General features: G+C 31.6%; 2 protein-coding genes across 4 annotated transcripts in view; one reads left to right on the forward strand and one right to left on the reverse strand.

Moving 5' to 3' along the window:
* Positions 1–358: 358 nt before the first annotated feature.
* On the reverse strand, positions 359–6596 carry LOC146540880 (WD repeat-containing protein 43). Its single transcript, XM_085195430.1, has 11 exons — positions 6371–6596; positions 5881–6204; positions 5299–5465; positions 4326–4592; positions 3548–3695; positions 2994–3164; positions 2535–2659; positions 1869–1997; positions 1437–1559; positions 957–1066; positions 359–630 (listed from the first exon to the last, which is right to left on the reverse strand). Exons 1-11 carry the CDS (start codon positions 6542–6544, stop codon positions 533–535), a joined length of 1836 nt encoding a protein of 611 aa, XP_085051556.1. The 5' UTR covers positions 6545–6596; the 3' UTR covers positions 359–532.
* A 579-nt stretch (positions 6597–7175) lies between these two features.
* Positions 7176–21521, forward strand: part of LOC146540881 (uncharacterized) — a 44026-nt gene continuing 29680 nt past the window's right edge. For 2 of the 3 annotated variants that reach the window (XM_085206129.1, XM_085206181.1), the window contains exons 1-2: positions 7176–9224; positions 14962–15032. In XM_085206129.1, the coding sequence (XP_085062255.1) occupies positions 7454–9224; positions 14962–15032 (1842 nt within the window). In that variant the 5' untranslated portion in view covers positions 7176–7453. The remainder of the gene's footprint in view (positions 9225–14961; positions 15033–21521) is intronic. The other variant, XR_014879293.1, reaches the window with a different exon arrangement.

The raw sequence follows: 21521 nt of genomic DNA on the forward strand, positions 1-21521 counted from the left end.
GTCGTAGGTATTGGCGGTGAAGTCGAAGGTTTCTTATAGAAAAGTGGTAGATCAGCAGTTTAGTAGTATTAGGTGTTTACGTTATTGATATCAATTCTAAGCTGTTTTTTTTTAGGTACAGCTTGAAATATAAAAAACCCTAACAAGGGGCCTAAACTCCTAAAAGGGATACAGGCGCTTGCTACCTCCACCCAGTATATAATATATATATATTAAATAATTATAACAAACAAAGCAGAACTGCCTTCTGAACCGGTTTTACCTTTTTGTTCATGTTCATTCGACGATTCAAAAGTGCTTATAATAATTGCCTATTTGAATAAAGAAAGAATAATTTGAATTCATTAAAACACTTCCATATATACAAAAATTATTATTTACTTAAACTTTTAGTCAAGGTCACTTATAACAAAACCTTAACACACTTCTTTTAATTATTCACTTAAAATATAAAACTAAAGTAATTAAAATAAAACAAATTTATTTATCTTAAACATCTATATAGTCTGCCAGTCTATATTAAAATAGTCTGTCAGTCACTGTCAGATTGGTTCGGACTCTCATCCTCCCAGGACTGTTCACTGCCTGATTGATATTTTTCAACTTCCATTTCTTCGTCTGATGATGAATCTGTGAGAATAATTGGTAATTAAAAAACCCGGCCACAAAAAGTTCTAAAATTAAAGAAACAAATATAAAAAAGTTGGTATTCTCAAAAGGCCCAACATATTTTCTTAAATAATGGCCTAAGAACACTCGCGGAGAGAACAGTTTTTTTTAAAATGCCTGCTGAGTGATCTTTATCCCCCAGAGAAGAAGTAAGAATAATTCATTGCATCTCATCGGAATCGAAACCACAACCGTCGCGTTTACGCTTCCAGACCTCAATTATATTAAAAAAATAATACAAAAAGCAAATATTAGTACTATATTAAGTTATAAACTTAACTACATACCACAATAGTGTAACACTGGTTTCTGTTCTAACACATCGGAGGTAGTGCGTTGAGACACTGTCAGTTCTAGTCGCCCCTTCAAATTCAATAACTGACAGAGATGTGAACGTCTGAAATTAATAATGGCTAGTTAGCTTCACGCTCTATCCCGCACGGAGCAGGACAGGCAGAGAGTACCTAGTGTGTCTCAAGACACTCCGCTCCCCACTTTTCGTAGAACTCTAGACGCATTGCGTGATGAGTGGCGGAACTCAACGTCGTGCTTTGCAATCGACACGCGAGCGAAGATATGAAAATATTAAATATTTCATTTCTTTGAGTGGGCATCGAATCCACAATTTGTCGCGTTTACGTCGTTGCTTATGCTACTGCTGGCACAGGCCTATATAATAATTCTATAAATGTTATTTTTTCTTTATAATTAATAATTTACTTCGCGTAAAAGCTAGTAATATTAATAAATAATAATAACAGTCATACCTATTTGTAAAAATAGCAAACAACTGTCCCAAATGTTCAGATGTTTTGGAGTGGAGCGTCGCCAATAGAAGTGCGGAGTGACACCTCAGTACAGCTGACAGCCACGTACAGACTGCTGCACATCTGTAAATAAAACAAAATAAATAAAGAAACGTAGGTTTTAATAAGTGGCGGAACTTAGCGCCCAGTATTGTCTTATTAAAATGTGGACAATGAAAGACAAATAGATGAAATTTTAAAAGGCGTTTAATTTCGCCACTAAACCCGCCTCCAAAATGTATTGATGTAATAATAAATAATAATAGGACCCAACATAATTATTCTTGAAAACTTTGTGTCTGTGCGTTTGTACACATTGATCTCAGAAATGGCTTAACCGATTAAAGATAAAGAGTGAAGCCAAAAAATAAATAAAAAACAAAGTATACTAACTGACTGGTTTTTCTCCTGGCCATTTCAGCTAATTGTTCCAATAATAATGGTAAATAGTCCGCTGGCAGTGACGCCACTGAGCGTAGAGCCACTTGGGCGTTGTCTTGTTGGAGGACTGTTAAGATTAACCTGAAAGAATCAAATTTATTATTAATAATTATTATCATATCCAAAGATTTTTAATTAATATGGGAATTGTAAAAATGATATAAAACTTAATATAAGTGATTAATTCAATTTAAGAGTTTAATTTAAAATGTATGAAAATCGCGAAAGTCAAAGAATATCTTAATAATTCTTATTTATGTAATTAAGTTTAGTTCATCATCAAAACCTATTTTTTATTTGTGTGGTTAATAGAACTAAATAGTAATTCCACTTAAACAACCAATACATTTTCATCTTGGTGTAATAAATCTTACTAATTACTAATATTATAAATTTAATAGTTTGTAAGTAGAATGAATGGCTGTTTCGTTCATTTTAAGCAAAAATTACTGGACAGATTCATATGAAACTTTACAGTAATATTGCATCAAAATAACACAGATCACAGTTGATTTAATAATTACATATGAATGTTTATAATATAAAAATGAGTTTAAGCAGGGGAAGCCGCAAGCTGGTAGCTAGTAATAATAATTATATTATAAAAAGATAACATACTCTTTATCTTTAGAATGTAATCCTTGCATCAATAGTTTTGTAAGATTTTGATTGACCGGTGCTTTACTCCGACTTTTTATATCCACTGTCAGGTTTTCAAGGCGGGCCTCCATTGATACTTCTACCTGTAAAAGTATTTATTAAAATTGAATGTTGATATTAAAAATATCAATTAATTTAAAATGTTGAAACATTAAAAAATTTTCCGTAAATTCATTCTTCCCATTAAGATACATCGGTTCCCCACTTTCCGCTAAATTATAACGTAACTCAACACCACATATTGCCTCTTTACCAGAGTCAGAAAATAAAAATATTATATATTTCATTTCCCCAAGTTGGAATCGAACCCACAACGTGTCGTGTTTACGCACGCTTGACCCCTACGTCACTACTAGCCTTTGTATATGTTTTCTGAAGAAGTATTTTATATGTAACTAAATATAAACTAACACTAACCTTTCCACCAGGCGTCGATCGTTTCCTACTAATTTCTCCAATAGGTTCTACATATGTGACGCCATTTCCTATTGTTTCTTTTATTTTATTCAAATCATGTTGCTCTTTCTTTGCTTTTTCTTTACCACTGCCTCGTATGAGCACTTGCGTTTTTGTTTTTGTGTCTGGTTGCTGGAATTTAAATTCTTTTTTATAGTATTTATATAGAAAGTACTTGATTAATCAAGTATTTTGTGTTGGTATTACATTTGATGATTTTAATTAAATAAATCCATTCAGTAGTTTTTAAGTGAATATTTAACAAATATATATCTTCATAAGCTTTCACATTTATAATATTCATCACTAAGAAGTGATAGTGATTAGTGATGATGATTTATATTATAATCATCGTTATATTCATTGGTATACCAATGGATGGACAGATTAGAATCTGTATTATAATAAACACTTGGCATGTTTAAAGTATTGAAGTATTGGTGAAAAATAAATAATTGATGAACTACAAGTGTTTTTCTGAGTTATGCTTACAATGTATATAAAGTTATACTTACAATCTTCTCAAATAATAATGCGGGTCCATTTGTATAACCTAGTAACACACTGTCATCGTTTAATCTACAACACTGTAATGGTAACGGCTGTGCATCTTGTGTTGTTACTTGTATTGTTATTGACGGTTTTATAGGTTTCGTTGATTGGCTGAAAAAAGAATAATTCATTTCTCTCAACTTCACGCTGAACCCAGCAGGCATATCAGGGTAGGCAGTGGAAAACTTGTGTTAAGACACTGTAGTGTCCCAGACACCCCCAAATTCTCCAATAAAAAGGAAAGGAGTTTGTTATAACCAAAAGTTTGTTAAAGACAAAGTGCGGCGTGGAGTTACGCTACTCAACTTATAGCATTTCAAAATATAAAATTAAAATAGTTTATTATCACAAAAGATGACCTATAATGATAAAATTACATAATTTATTCCTTTTTTGTTTCGATCTTTTAAAAGTTTTCAAAAATTCACAAGTTAACTGACTAAGACACCAATAGTAGTAGTTCTTTTATAAGTTTGCCTGGTAGAGATCACCTGTGGGTGATAAGGCTGCCTTTACACCATTTTTCATTTGATTTTTTTTCTTGTTTCTTTTTTTTGTTAAAGTTAATCTATGTTTGTTTTTTGTTTTGTGTTTTAGTTAATAATATCAATTATGGTGTAATAAAGTATTAAAATAAATAAATATAAGATAATGAGAATCAAACCTACAATCATATCAAACATATATAAACATCATATAAATATAAAAATAAAACCCATTAAGTAATTAGCCATTTCTTACCCATTCAATGAATGTGTATAATAATGTACAACACCGCTTCTAGTAGACGCAACCAAACTCAATCTTGTTTCTCCGTCATCTTTAATATCAACATCTATTATTTTGGGAGCATCTTCTAACACAAAATTATATTCAGGCGTAGGTATTGTTGGTGCGCTAATAGATTTTTTCCTTTGTCGTTTACTCGGTGTTATTCCGTCCCCATTTTGTTGTGGTATGTCATCATGAGATATTGTTATGTTCCAAAATGATAATAATCGTTCTGTTCTGTAAAACAAAAATATACATCGAAAAATAATCTTACTTTTCTTTTTTTAGCTGCACCTTATATCCCCCATTTAAAAGGGTAGGCAGAGGGAACCTACTAATAAGACAAAATGGGGATGGTGCCATGTTTCACTGAATAATTGGTGATATAGCGTTACATGTGACTGAATTCAACATCATGTTTTATCTTGTTCCATCCATCAGCCTTTTAAAGTCCACTGCTGGACATAACCCTCCCCCAATGCTCGCCACTCCGTCCGGTCCTGCACTCTTTGAATCCAGCGGCTTTATCTTATTACCAGAGTTTAAATATTAAATAATTCATAAAGGCCAATCGCAGGTGCAGGAGCCCATACATATGACTGTAAACACGATAGGTTTGATTTGCAGGTGATTACTTTCTGTACATGAAAGATAGATAAGAGAATTGATCATTTCTCAAATAATAGGGCCAAATGATTTGAATTTTTTGTTTGTTTGCCTGGCATTTGTTTGTGCATGCTACCTCAAAAACTCTTTAATTGCATTTTTCAATTGTATTACATAAAAAAAATTCTGAACTTTTAGTTTTGTTCCATTTTAATCAGTTCACAAATAAAATTGTAACATCCATTTAGCTTCCTGGGCAGAGAAAATCACAGGTAAATCTAGTAAACAACTAAATTCCTAAACTTTATAGTAACAAAATATATATAAGATTACTTACTGAGCTCCTTCGATCAACCAACATGAATTGTCCAAAGAAGTAATGGTCAAAAGAGCTCTTGGTGCAGCACTGTGACCGAGTAACTTGACAACTGTTGCATTTGAATCATGCAATTTCCATAGTGCTATTTGATATGATGCTGTTATTAAGAATTTGGCTGTAGTGTTCTATAAAAATAAAAGAATTGCTTCATATGCAATACAGCAGTATTTTGCAGAAAACACCTAGTGCTAAGACATTTCTGCTCTCTTTAAGACATTTCTGTTTCCCATTTTTTGAACTCAACACTGTATTTTGCTTCTTTGCCAAAGTCATAAAATATTAAATATTTTATTTCAATGCATGGGAACCAAACTCATCAACTGTTGCGGTTACAGTCAAACTTCCTATTATAATGAGTATATTTTGAAGTAAAGAATCATATAAAATTTTAACTGATAAGTCATTATAGATTGTCATTATTAAATAATAAAAGATGCCAAAATATGCAACAAATCCAATAAGATATTAAAAAAAAAATTACATCTCTTATACCTGAATTCAAAATAAAAATTACTCATACAAGTTTTAAAATATAGTTACCTGGTTGTGTGGAACTATTCGTATTGCACTAATTTTGTTCCCTTGTTTAATAGTGTCCGAAACATTTACGTTATAATTGCATTTAACTTTAGAGTCTTGTAAATCCCATTCATGAACAATATTATTTGCGGTACAACTAAATAAGCCATATTTTTTATGCCAATCTAAACTTTGTACTTTGTTGGTGTTAGTATTTGTCAAAACTGTTTCTATTTTAGCTTGGCTTACAGAGTATAAAAGTACTTTTCCGTTCGATGTACCTAATGCTATACAATGTGTCTCTATTTCACTTATAGATTTTCTTCGTACACCGTTTTTTGGACCCTGTAAGATAAAGGTTATGTTATGATTATTAAGTTACGTTAATATAAAGTAGTTAAAAAAAAGAAGTAATAAATAGCTTCACGGAAAATAACACTATGGTAATAATATTACATATAAGTTAAGATTATTTAAATGATAAACGATCACAAACCACGTGTGAACTTACTGAATTTAAGGTAACGCGGATCCATTGTAAACAGGTGGGTGGTGACGTTAAATGCAAGTCTGCCGTATACTCCTGTTTAAGGACATTTGTTTCTGTGTCCCATATTCTCAATCTACCGTCTTGGGTTATTGCTGAATAATATTTCCCGTCTTCAGAAAAGGCGGCCTCTGCCATCTTTTAGACGTTTTTGACATGTGCGGTGTGTGTACAATCGACGACTGACGTCATTATCCTGACAGTTTAATTGTAGATTAATGTAATTATTATATACTCTGTGGTCCAAGGCTGAATGTGTTTTTTCTGCAATCGTTATAACTGTAGATAATTATGCAAAATTACACATAATTATTAACTTTTCTTATATTATTTTAAAAATAAACTGTAAATCTTAAACATTTCTGAAATTTTATTATTTCAAGAACATTGAGAAAAAACTTTATAGTTTTTTAAAGTTTTTGTATATTGTATTAAAAACGAACTAACTAAAAGTTTCTAAATTAAAATCATATTATTGGTATTTACAAAAGAATTTTATATAAGGCACACAACTTATTTTTTATTTTCATTTTACAAATTTACTTTTAACTTTTAAAGGATAATATATCCTAAATAATTTTAGGTTTCACGGAATTATAATTTTCTGAATCCACCGTTTTAAAGCACTATCGATTATATAACGGTATATTAATTTCTATAAAATATATCACATTGATCGCCTTAACATTTTCTTATTGGTACATCAAGTATTGCCATATAAAGACTATCTAAAAATAAAAATCATACGGTTGGTCCATGAAATCATAACATTCTTTTTTCATTTAATCGTGTCTGTTGTCGTTTCGTCGTGTCTATTCGCGACCGACTGCCGAACTCCGTCTCGAGAGAATTTTAGATTTATATATCTAATATATTTTTATAAGTGCTCTCGTTCCACTTTTCGTTAGTTCTATTATATTTCCCAGTTCTGTGCTTTCTGTGCTGTGCTTATTTTATTTTTTCTAATAAAGTGAAACAAAGGCTGTGGGTGAAAAGCGATGATTTTGTGAATATGTATATGATGTCACTGTTAAATCCTTGAAAAATATGAGTGTTAGTGTCGAAGACGTTTCTAGTCCTTTATCTGAGGGGCAGAATAGCATTATAGAGGATAAATCGGATAGCGATGTTGTTAAAAATGAGAGCGTTGAGGAAGGTCAGGATAAATCCGAGCCGTCGACACCTAAACCTCATCCGATGGCGTTTACTGTCGACTTTGGCAGTGCAAAACAATTTGATAATAGGAGATTGGAAGAGCTAGCGAAGAAGTCGCAAGCACGGCATCAAAGAGTCCAATCGATGTCCGCAGGACAGTCCAAGCCAAGTCCAACGTCTCAAAGACCGCCTCTGAGCGCTAAGTTACCTCGTAAAGCGCAAGGATACAATTCTGAAGGATATTTCTCTTCAGACCAAGAAGATAGCGGGCTATCGGGATCCGTTAAACTTAGAAGCAGTCCTCTCACACAAAATGCTGATCGCCCGCATATGACTAGCCCTATTACAGGCAGGCAAGTAAAATCGCCAGTCACCGATCTTCAACCCAAACGTACGTCCAAAAGTCCTATAGTAGACAGTATAATGTCTAGAAGTGATAATTTTAGTCGCCATGCCCTAAATTTACCTTTGAAGAACTCAAACAGTTCCTATGTACGAGACGTCCATAGATCACCCAGTTATAGCAATCTTAACCATAAGCATCCAATGGATATTATTGACCAAAGTCCTGAAGGAGTTATGTTAAATGATATTTCTAGTCCTGAATTAGATATTTTGACACCCGACAATGGTTTATCTACTCCAGAACATTCTAAGAGTCCTTTGCGAAAAAGTAGGGCATCCTCTGCCACTCCAGATCTATTATTTAAAAAATGTCCACAAAAGTCTGAACCATTATACATAGATGATGATGTTGATGCTGAATCAACTCATTCATCTACAGGTACTTATACTATAGAAGGTGATAATTACACAGAAGAACAAAAAGCTAGAATGAGTATAGATAGAAACTTTGGTACTGACTCACATAATGATTTGGAAGATACATTAAAAAGACACAGTGTTGAAAAGGACCCAGAAATAATATTTGATTATCCCAATCAAAGGGTCATTACTAAGGAGCCAAGAAGAGATGTTTGCTTAAGGACTCCAATTACTATAAGTAAATGTGATCCACAAAAAGTATCAAAAGATAAAAATGTTCTAGAAATATCATGTTGCTACGAATCTCCAAATGAAAATGATTTAGCTCTTCAAACAACTAAACAAATTAAATCAACCAGAAGTTATTTAGAGAAAATAAAAAACCGAGTAAGGACTATAACAGAGAAAACATTCGCTAAGTCTCCTCCTAAGTATGAAGATGACTTAGACCTGGGTACATTCACTTCTGTAACAACTTCTGGAGTCTTAAGCTCTAAATTTCCTATAAAAATTGAGAAACCAAGTCGTAGACGTTGTAGCTTAACCAAATCAGATATTGATCAAACAGATTATGTCCATAGATTGTCTCGAGAGTCCTCTGTACCAGTTTCTTTGCCGAGCAGCAAAGGAGTTTTAGAAGAAACTAAATTTGAAAGTACAGCATTGAAAAATGCTCAAAAGATACTATCAGATAATAGTACAAACCTCATGACAGATGAGGTTGTAGGTCTGTCATATATGAGTCTAAATAGATGCAAAGGGGACAAATCATGGATACAGGACTGGGCAGACAGTGTCAAAAAATATAATAACAAACAAGCTATGGAAGCGGATTTGAATTCAACATTTTCTATTGAAGATCGTCCACCTATCAGTCCCAGATTGATACCGGGAAAACGTAAGTATTACACTTACATAAATTATTATATAATTAATATATAATTTTATTGTTCATTTTACATTGAGAGATAGTAGTGATATACACTCTGCTTTTTTTTTCTTTAATTTTTTTAAGAGTTTTTTGATGGAACCCAATGATAGTCTTACTGAGTCAGACTAGAAATAAAAAATATGTTAAAAATTTTAATTTACTCAAGTGGCACATAAATCAACAAAATTACCTTATACATATAATTTAAAAATAAAAATATAATTTTAGTTATGAAGCAAAACATAAAAAAACATATAAATAGAACATACAATATTGATAGAAAATTGTACACAAAGGATAACTCATCTCTTAAAAAGAAGTGATTTAATACCCTCCCTCCCCCATGCGATTTACATAGCATATTGGTGCAACTCAATGCAACACAATGTTAATATAGAAAATTTGGTGGTAAGAAATGAATAGAGTGACTTAACACTAGGTGCCCTCTGCCTAACCTGCTGCATACTGAAAAAAACAAATTAAATAATTATACAAAAAGAAAAAATAATATATATGCTTATTGTGGTTATTGAAAATTTTCCAAAATGCACAGGAAAATTTTCTACAATATGACTTGGCATTTAGCACTTTAGTAATTGTTACAAGGTTGTATCTTTTGTATTAAACATGTATGATTTGAGACTGTGTCATACTAAATTACTGGGATTTGTTACACTGTACATCTCATAATCTATTAGTGTTACGTTTTTGTTTTTTTAATGTTTTTTCCTCATCTTATTTTTGTAAAGTGGCGAAACTTAACGCTTTAGTTTTGTTTTAAATAAAATTATAAATGTAGGTATATTAAATATAATCAGACTAATTCTGGCGCAGGATCACAAGCGTGTGACGTTGAAGTTTCAATTCCCACTCATAGAAGAAATAGATAATAATTTCATTTCTTCTCTCTGGTGTCGAGACAAAGCGCGGCGTTGAGTCCCGCGAATCAACATCTAATGTCTCCGAAAGTTGTTGGAAAGTGGGGAACGGAAATATCTTAACTCAAAAAAAAACAAACCTATTGTTTATATAGTCTCTTACCATCACTTTATATACGGTTAGTGATGGCATGTTTAAGATAAATTGTAGAATGATCACAGCATCTCGTGTTCTCGGATATTATACGTAAATACATTTTAATGGTTGACAGTTTAGATATTGTATGTATGTATGTATAGCTTATACCACAGTAATATTTTGTTTTAGTATATTTTTACCTGTTTTTCTACTTATTGTATAGATTTTTTTTTATCTCACATGTCTCTTACATTTTAAAAAGAGTGATCTTTATTCATATTTATAAAACTAATTCATAATTGAATGACGGTAACGGGAAAAAACGGAATTTAACGTTTTATATTTCATAAGACGGATAACCATTATTCAAGTTCGACGCAAAAAATCAAAGCCGATTCTATGGTTGTAAGCAGAGGGGGAACCGTGTGGGCCGTGCCTAGTCCAGAATAATCTGATGACCACCCCAGAAAATTTTATTATCAAAAGTTAGCCCCGAAAAGTTAAAAAAAAACTAACAGTTATACGAAAATATCCATAAGTCCAGCAAGAAAATATATCTAGATACGCCCATGGCCGTTTCTCTTATGCATTTTGTAATAGTTAATGAATTTCATATAATCTAGGTAATACTGTATTACGAGAGCAGTCTGTTTACTGTTACGTTAGTGACTAAAGTTTTAATTGGTGTTACATTTCTTACCTCGTTAGTCTACGTTATAGTTCTAATACATTAAATTATTTTTCTATACTTTTGTATATAAAACTCTTCTATTACTGAGTGCATGATAGAAGTGATAAGCAACGCTCAAACTATATTGCTGGACTTAGAAAATTCAAATTTGGCATGTAGATAGGTTTCGGGGAAATGTATGATAATATTTTTTTTTGGTTAATTCCCATTAAGAGAGGATTTCTCGGGTTTACATTTTACGTCTTAAAGTTCATGCGAAGAAAGTTTAGAGGTTACTTTATAAGTTAATATAGTTAATAGGATTGCTAGGATTAAACAATATGGTTTTTTACGAGAGACTTAATGTCATCTCCATTCTCCACAACCCACTTACACAAGTGATTTTATATCTTTTTTAACTCCACATTGAATCCCGCATGTAGCAGAGTAGGCAGAGAAAACCTAGTGTTGAAGCACTCCATTGCCCACTAACGACGGCGTTGTAGTGGAGTTTAACGACAGCGATGGAACGGAATCGATCCCACAACCGTCGCACTTACAGTCAGACGATGTACTTCTGTACCACACATTTGAAATATAAAAAACTCTTAAAATGAGAAACGAGCATTTAAAGCATGATTAATATTCTATTTAGATATTATCACAAAAGAATTAACACTTTGCCGAGTAAAAATACTTGACGTGTATCTGTTAACTGTTGAAAAGTCAAAAGGCTTGTGTCATTATAATATAAATAATGACACATAATTGATGTATATTGGAGTGAGTTTCATCACTACCCCCACGTTAGGAATACTTATTCTCGACTCGATACTTCAGAAACATTGAGAACCTTGTGAACGAGAGAAAACCATTCATTCTGCCAACTTTGTGACAAGTCACTCTGTCCTTCTTCCCCTAACTAGACTTTAAGTGACGGTATCCATATAATATAAATACCATCAACGAAATTTGAACTCACACTTATACTATATTCATTAATTTGTACCTAACGACACTGTTTCCTTCCATTAAATGTAACAAAATACAATCAACTCCTTCGTGTAGTCTAGACTTCTAATAAGAATAAGTTAGACTAGTCTCGGTATACCTAAGTCCTCAAAATGGAAGATAAAGTCACTGACAGCACCTACTATAGCAAAGGTCAATGCCTTAAATTGAATTTTACCAAAAGTTGTGAATACTTGTACGGTGAACAGTTCTTATGGCCCCCTTTAATTAGCTTTCAAGAGTCTACAATGCTTTCTTGTATTGATAAAAAGTAATAAAAAAACAAGCAACCTATTAAAGCTACATTTTTAAATAGGGCGAAATAGATTTAAGGCGCAATAAGTGGATATTTTTAAAAAAGAATTAAAACATTTTTTTTTTAATATTTTAAATTAATATATTTTTTAAATTTCCTACTTGTATTTATTTTAACTTAAATAAGTACGTTTAATAACAAGCTAACTATCAATAAAAGTTTTTACTCGGAGCGGATGTCGAACCGCCTACTTTCGTTGTAATAACGTTACTTAAGACTTACTTTCAGTATACTAGGTACTTGAGTATCTTAAAATTTCTCTTGGAAATATATATTTTTTTAAATTATATTAAATCACTAGTGCATACTTTAACTTTCTTTAGAGACAAAAATGTCATTAACAAGTAACCATTATAATTTTTTTTTAATTTTATTTTATTACCTACTTATTTATAAATATCTAAACCGAAATACTTTATAAAATTGTTCTAACCTCATACATTTGTGCAGAGGCTACTTTAAAAGTTACAACGTGCTATAAAATACTTTTATTTGATCTTTCGCTGCGGCAGAAGTTAACTCCGCAAGCTTCTAAGATGCAATAACATAGTTCACTTGGCAGTGAACTATCGGAAAATCGATAGCGTTGCAGAGTAGAGCTATCCTTTCTAGTAGAATCTCTTCGAATTCTTTCTTGTAGAAAGAAGAATTGAGTAAATAATTGATATTTGTTGGCTTTACGTATGATTCGATTTTCCAGGATAGCACAGTGTTTCGTCACTTTTTTCAATTTCCCATAAAATTTCACTCGATATATTTTGCATTTTATTAAAGTAAAACAGTCGCTTTGCAATGAGACAAAGGGTTGACTGTTAACGCGTTTTAAGTTCGATCCCCGTTCAGGGAAATGAATCATTTTCATTTTCTTTCTCTGACAACAAATTGCGGCGTTAAATTCCGCTAAGAACAGGGTGTTTTGATATTAGTTGTTTGTGTCTACTTGTCTGTCATATATGATGAGGTTAAAGAAAGTTTCATATATGATGAGGTTAAAGAAAGAAGATTTATGAATATTATAGAATAGCTTATTTCCAGATCACGTCGAACCTGCGACCTACTTAACCTAAAATCACTGATTCACCCTAACAGAATAGTCATAACACGAACTAGCAAATATTATTTTATCAATATGCTATGAAATAAAATTATGCCACTAGAATCTATATTCGGGCCAAGGCCGCACCAATATCTAATCGGATTTATTTCGCCCAACCCATACAAAATTTCGACAGTTTAACTAATTTTGGAAAAAATAAGTAATTTCGTTAATAATTGTCATTTTGTCACGCTTGTTATATTAGAGTCTAGAGATGTAGGTATAATATCAGAAATCAATTAATATTTTTGAAAGCTTCTCGCTATATCGCACTTGTTAGGCAGAGGAAACATAGTGTTAAGACATTCTGTTCAGCTCTATCAACACCTCGCCTATATATTTTTAAACTTTATTATCGCATTTTCATCTCTAATATATATATTATATAGTGTATGTATATTGTATATATATTTATATATATATATATTATGTATGTATGTATTTATTATATATGTATTATAACAGTATACACTTATATATGTATGTATATATGTATATATATATATTCTTAATTGTACGTTGTGGTGCTCGCTACTCACTCATCCACTTCCACTGGTTGACTGGAAGAGATCTCTTATAGAGATAAGTCCACCTTTGTACACGAAATGTCTTTATATATTGTTTATTATGTAATTTTTTTAGTGCAATAAAGAATATTTATATACAGCCTTTGTCGATTAATGGACTATCCAACATATAGATTTATCAATTGAAAACAGTAGTTTCTGAGATTAGCCTGTTCAAAACCAAACAAAATCTTTACCTGTATAATATATAATATTTAGATTAAGAGTGCGTTAACACTGTTATATAATAATTTAAACCTATATTAATATGTTATTAATAATAAAAATCGATTCGTTAAATCGATTTTTTATTCTATTTTTAATTTTTGATATACCTACGTCAGTACGCCCACGAAACGATTGCATTGACATGTACATACATATATGTGACATACACGTTAGACGTGTCTAAAACTTGTTGTAAGTTGTTTAATATGTATAAAGGAAAAAATATGCTCAGTGATTTTTTTAATTTATTTATATATTGACCCGGACTTGTAGAGCCATGTTTCAATAGAAGTGATGTAATATTATTTTTTTGTATGAATTGTATGATGTAAAATCTCGTATTTTCTTGTCTCGTTGTTAAATTTGGAAAATTTCTGTTAGTTTTATATTTCTTCAGGAATCTACGTATTTTAGTGTTCTATCCTGCGTAATTCTGGTTGTTTATGTTCAGTCAGTCACTTAGTAAATTAGCCTCCCAAATGTAATCTATCAATGTGTATAACATTAGATTCTGTACGTTTACCCTCTCCGATGTATTAAGATATACTTAAACCTATATATTGTAGATGATTTTGACATAACTAAAACTATTATTTTTTATATTTATACGTATGAATTAGTGTTCTTATTAGTAAGAGAACAGCGTCATTGAATTTCCTATTTCTGACACTAAATCCTCTAAATAAACAAAAAATAAGAACATAGTAGCTAATCACTAACTTTTCTCTAATTTTAATATTTAATTTTAAAAATCATATTACAGTTATATACAAAAATAACAGTAGATATCTGTTTTCCAGCCCGCAGCCCGCACGGCACGCCCACCAAGATACCGAGCCCGGTCGGCACGCTGTTACACCGCAGGACACCGGTGAGTGTCGTAAAACTTATATTAAACTATGTTTAGCATATTAGATAAAATAATTAAAGCTATGTTGATTATTGAGGTTTATACGTAGAGTCTACAGTATTGTTAGTGATAATAAATAATTTGATTGGTAAAGTTGGTAAGTAGGAAAGTCAACGAGATCCATTATTAATGTGGAAAAAAATTAATAAAATCTACAGTGACCTATATCAAGATTCTATTGGTTTCACCTACATATATGTATTTCTATGCAACAGAAATCTGAACATCACTTAAGATTTAAGAATCAAGGTTGCCAAGAAAATTAAACAAATAGAAATATTGCACAATTTACAATGTATACTTTTATTATCCAAGAGAAATCCCTGAGAATGTTTATTATTAGTTTATACTAAATACCCCCTGGCTGCCTTCTGTCTTCATCATCAGACCAGTCTCATGTTATAAACAACATACAGTTTGTAATAATTAGTAAATGGCCAAATTTTCCACGTAAAGTACCGAGCCCACTTATATTCTGCTAATTAAATTATACACATTAATTAAATTTTTGTCAGCCTTGACCTGGAGGATGGACGGTTTTGGCGCAGTCGCCACTGCAGGCTTAATAGGTCACCAGTTTGAATACATAATAATATATTATGTAATTTATGTTGATCAGTTTGTAAATACTGTAATAGTAAATAGCTTTTCAAAGGTTTTTTAAAAGTCTTAGTCTTCTCTAATCTTAGATCGTTTTTTGTGTTGGTTAACAGCGGATTTATATAATTATATGACGCGCAAAGCAAACAGAAAAAAACTGTTAAGATTTCAAGTTTATTCGTGGGAATGTATAATTTGTTTATAGTTGTCGTCTACAAAGTCGTTAGTAAAGAAACGTATAATTCTATTATTTCCGTTCCTGTCAGAATTTCGAAAAAGCATCGGCACGAAGTGGGGAACGGAAGTGTCTTAATTGAAACGGAGTGTCTTAACACTAGGTGTTCTGATTCCCTCTGTGTACTCTGCTATGGGATGGATCCATGTATCTAATTTCAGGTTTCTTACACACTCTGTAACGGAAAAGTTTTATATAAATATAGATATTATACATATTATAGTTCTTATGAAAACCATTTACTAGCGTTAAGAAAAAATACTACTATTTATTTCTCGTTGTTGTTTTTTCGTCACGTTTCATAATAAATGTGATGCGTATCAACGTGAACTGCACTACATGATACATCCCGACCAATGACCCACTTTGATAATTGAAGCACATTTATGCGTGTTTTAATTGTTATGTTTAATTAGTTAATGTAAACAAAAGTAATGTATTTTTGTAAATATTTATTTTTCCTTATCTTAGTATGATAGATAGCAATTTTTTTAAGTAACCACAAAGAATAGTTATAGTTATAGAAAAATGGAGTCTTGGCGCCACTACTAGGCTTGCTCTACCATACAATTATTATCTGCCATATGCGGTATACAGCGTGAAGCTAAAAGAAGTAAAAAATAGAATATCTTACACTGCCTGTTTGTTCTAGAACAATGTACCTGTATAAAAATACCAAATTTTAAAACAATATATATATTTGAATGGAACCTATAACCGCCATGTTCATTCGAGACATGTTTTATGTATTTTTTATTCCCCACTGGTATCTATCTATAAAATATGAAGTAGAAACTAATATTATTTATTAAAATTTCCTAGGAATCAACGGAGAGGAATCGGATTTTCTCCATGTTTATACCAATCGATAACAATTAGATTTCTTGTTAATTTATTTTCGTTTGTTTTCTTATTTTATAAAGTAATATTTCTCTATTAAACTTATTTTTTTTAAATAAACTTTTTGACTTTGTTTTATTTTTAATACATATCAAATATCAATTTATAGTTTTATACGTATTAGAATAGGTACCTACAGTATCCATTTTAGTGGAAATCGCTTAAAGAAATACTCAAAAATCTGTGTCAAGTTTAAAACCGTAAATTTTAACCTACGAACGATTCCTTTGAACATCAAACGTTGATCTACGTCCGACCCACATAGTGGTGTCCAAACAAATGGGATATTTAAAGATTAAACGTTACTAGAAGCGACCTTGCGCCGTGTTGCCAAAATGTCTATTGCGTTTTGGTATGTGACTGTTGTTTATTTGTATGTGCTTCACGCTTTATCCCGCATATAGCAGGATAAACAGATGCCACACTTCTGCTTTACAAGAGCCTGGAAACACAAATAATTTATTCCACTAAGTGGGCGATTGAACCCATAATCAGTCGTTGTTATAATTATTTTAAAGTCTACATGTTAATCTGTGGTGTTGAGTTACGCCACTCAAGAGTCCGTCTACTTACCCTGCTATATTTATTTTTAGTGTTTCTGTTCTTGCTGTTCAAAATTTCATCCACAGAAATATATGGAACGAAATAAATTTTATATTAGAATGGATGTAGAGAGTGGCGTGTTTGTGTGGGCATCATTTATATTAAACAACATTGAAACTGGGTGACATTTGGGACACAATATGTGTTACTTGAATGTTTTTTAATATAAAACATTGGTTGTACTAGAAAACTCATTTCGAATTAATATAACGTTTGGGAGTCTTTTATATAAAAACTTTTCGGCGGTAGACGAATGGAACCTAGTGTTGGAGTTGTTACTATTGTTCCCCCGAGTGGAGATGGAGCACAGAACCATTACGGATGCTGTGCCACAACGGCCTGTGCCCTGTGTTAAAATTTTCTTCTGAAGCTGTCTGTGTCTGTTTTATTTTTTTCTGAAGCTTAGAAAAAAGCGAAATATTAAGTTTTGACACGAAAATAAGACCACATCAGAGAATTTAAATTCTAATAGTCCCTACGTAATGGCTAGTTATAACTTTTGATAGAATTTAAAGTTCCTCTCAACTAATTTTATAAAATTTTATTAAACTCACGCTTATGTAGCTAGCAGATGCCGCGTATCAAATTAACGAAGTTTTGCATATAGTATGTATGTATGTACGTAATCTCATCCAGCTCGGACGTGGCCACTGAGCTTGAATTAATGATTGTGGATCAAATTTTCATTTCGTGCTTTTTCAGTTTTTTTTTGTTCGAAATTACTGAATTGCAAGCTATAACTGGGTGGTTGGGTTAAAATTCCCATCTAGGGGTATTATATATTTGTTTTTTTTTTCATTTATCCGCCCTGGTGGTGGTGGTGAGTAGGAGTGTTGTAACACTATGTTCTCTTCCACTTTGCTGTGCGATAAATGGGGAGAAGCTGCTTCTTAAAAGTAAATATCCATTTTTATAGATATTACATTTTTCAATTTTGTTTTTTAATTAATATTATACGTCAAATTAAAGTGAGATAATGCCTTAATTTATATACTCAAGGATAATTATATAGATTTACTGGTGCAAAACAACCACGGATGTCTGTTTATACCACCTGAATGCCATCGAAGTGAATCATTCTGCTGTTCCCCTTAAGGATATACCTTAAAATGCAAGCTGCATTTTAAGTATGGACTGGCTCTATAGTTCTTTAAAGGACTGGAAAACATTTATTTGAAAGGACTTTGTGAAGTGAATGTTTATTTAGTTTTATTTGTCTTAAAGAAATTCTTTAAGGAAGAAAGAAATTCTTCTTAAAATAAATAAAAATAAAATAAAATAAATTCTTTAAGGAAGAAAGAAATTCTTTCTTTTTCTTTTATTATGTGTTTTTTTTATATTATTTTTAATTTTGAAGAATTGAAGAATCATTACTATTTATCTGCACATAATAATATTTTTTATATTTTCTTGTTGGAGCATAGACCCACAACGATGACTTACATGTAGATAGTAACAGATACGATACCGATACATTGTGCCATAAAAGTATTAAAAAAATCTAATATGGTATCTAAATTTTAAAATTAAAATAGATTTTAACGGTACCACCATAGCCGTATTGATCATAAATCAATGTGAATTGAGATTTTATAGCATACAAGAAGTTAACAAGCCTATAAAGTTGCTTCTTTTTATTATAGGTGTTTACGACTATTCTCATATAATTATTAGATCATTTGTCTACATATGGGATAATGTAAATAAAAAAAAAACTCATTAACAATCTTCTTTAGTTTAACTACCTTTGCTACTAACATAAATTGTAAAAAATCTGTTAATTACTTGAAATAGTCTCGCTAAGGCTCGTATTTATATATCGCTCTCAACTCTGAAATCGATCTTGAGATGACATTTTCATTCAAAGATTATAGTTTATGACATATTTCATAGACCATTGAACTCTTTCCATTTCCATTTTTGTAGCGTATTCTATTCAAGTCTATTCTTATTTTCTAAACACAACGCTAAGCCCTTCAAGCTCCATGACGATCGATGCATGCGGAAAAAAAATCCAGATCACGTTAAGTGCAATCAAAGGAAAACGCCGTCGTAGGGGAGTAATAGTGTGTCCTTTTATGATAGTTGAGATATAGAGTTAAATATAGCTGATTAAATGTCGTATTTATTATTGTTTTCTTAGCTTAGTTAAATATAACGAATTTCTACTAATGTTTGTTTCTAAATAGTCAAATGATAGAAATAGTCATACTTATATATTTGTTACGTATTCTCTGAGGGCGGTGTTGAGTTCCGTCAATCAACACGCAATTAAAAATAATTAAATCCCCGAGTGGGTATCGAACCCACAGCCATGGCGTTTACATTTATTTATTTTATAAATTTCGAAGAAGAAGAATTACTTTAGAAGAATTGAAGAAATTCTTAAGTTGAAGGGATGACATACCTACCTTCTGACTACCCCGCTGGGGATAAAGAATGAAGTTAAGAAAAAAATATTCTTTCTATACTCGAATTCACTTTCAGACTAAAAAACGAATCTCATGTAAAAATCGTGTGTTTTGTAACAAAATATGGAAAGTAAAAATTGTTTAAAAAAGCGAAGTAAAGTAAATAATTATGCAAGCGAACTGGAGCATCTCACTCTTACCATAGTACGGCTAGCCTGCTCGACGAGCGAGTGCAATCGTTGATTTATAATTATACGTTTTAGATATTTTTATTACCTAATTTTAGTTTTGCGCTCTGTTTCCTGTGATCATAGCCTGGTGGGGTTTTAAATATGACTGACTGAATGATTTGGTAGGAATTCATTGTTTTGGTTCTAAATCTTTTATCAGTATTCAGTATTATGCTGAAAAACAAAGTCGCTTGTCAACGTGTGAGTCGAGAGAAGAGTATTTTTAGCTTCATGTTCTATGCCGCACATAGCAGGGTAGGCAGAGAGAATCAGGGAACGTGGTACAGTGGTAAGTCACTTTTACTCATTAAGACACTTTCCGCCGAATTCCGAAGTGTTTTACCTGGTTACCAGAGCGAGAGCGAAATGAAAAATATTAAATATTAATTAATTATTTTATGCTTGAATACTATTCTAGATCGAGGATTTGTAATGTATTATGATGAATTTTGTATGTTTATGCGCCAAAACAGGAAATAACGAAATAGCCGTAACAAACACGCGATCCTATCTTTTAGATAGGTATCCTTTTATCTTGATATCTTAGATGAATTCAAAAAAAAAGGTAATTACATCTTCCATACGTAATTGCATCAATTTGTATTCCACTACGGAATGCTAAAAGTAGACTAATTAAAAAGAAAACAAATACCAACTTTTACTTTATATATTATATGAGTCGTTATATGATTTAATTTGCGCATTTTTTGTTCTATTTGGATATATTCAAGCAATTCCGTCTATTTGAATAGTATAAGAAAATAGTGACTTATCTTTCCTACTTTATTTTGCATTTAAACAATGGACATTAGGTATTGTAGAGACTCTAATACTATAATACACTAAATTCATTTGTTTTGACAGCGATTTATATTCTATGCTAATATTATGAAGCTGACGAGTTTATTTGATTGAACGCACTAATCTCGGAAAGTACTGGTTCGAATTAATCGATTATCTTTGTGCGGACTATTCTATTTATAATGGAAGTCTTTGGTTTGATTACCTTTATCCATATGAAACCCACTGTAGGTTTGCGGTGTTGCTCACGGTCCGAGTTGTCATGGGTACTGAATGGAGAGAAAGAGAGAGAGAGAGGGGGGAGGGGGTGAGAGGGAGAGAGGGGGGGAGGGGGGGAGAGAGAGAGAGAGAGATGTATACAGAATGTACACAGAATGTCATGCACGAAGATGTGAATTAAAGCAAGGTTTTATTTCCATAATATTGAGTCTACGAAATTTATTATATTGAAACAAAATTTGAGCGTAGACGCTCACACAGGTATAAAAAGTCTTGGGTATTAATTTAGCAACTGTGCTTGAAAAAGCTAAATTTAATATTCAAAGATTTGGCATAACATTTTTTTAAAACAAAATTAATAAAATCTAGACAATTTTATAAATATTATATAAATCCTTAATAAAGTTGGATTTCTGAGTTAAGGTTATTACTTCATAAACTGTGTACGTAT

The sequence above is a fragment of the Heliconius melpomene genome, chromosome 1 (assembly GCF_056956725.1).
Source record: "Heliconius melpomene rosina isolate 202511_hmr_F chromosome 1, ASM5695672v1, whole genome shotgun sequence".
Taxonomy (NCBI): domain Eukaryota; kingdom Metazoa; phylum Arthropoda; class Insecta; order Lepidoptera; family Nymphalidae; genus Heliconius; species Heliconius melpomene.

Bases quoted from the DNA above. Each gene is read 5' to 3' on its own strand.
- LOC146540880 (XM_085195430.1), bottom strand. From the start codon at position 6,544: ATGGCAGAGGCCGCCTTTTCTGAAGACGGGAAATATTATTCAGCAATA. The intron at 6,205-6,370 runs GTAAGTTCACAC...TTTATCTTACAG, and splicing joins TCCGCGTTACCTTAAATTCA to GGTCCAAAAAACGGTGTACG. The intron at 3,696-4,325 runs GTAAGAAATGGC...TTCTTTTTTCAG, and splicing joins TATACACATTCATTGAATGG to CCAATCAACGAAACCTATAA.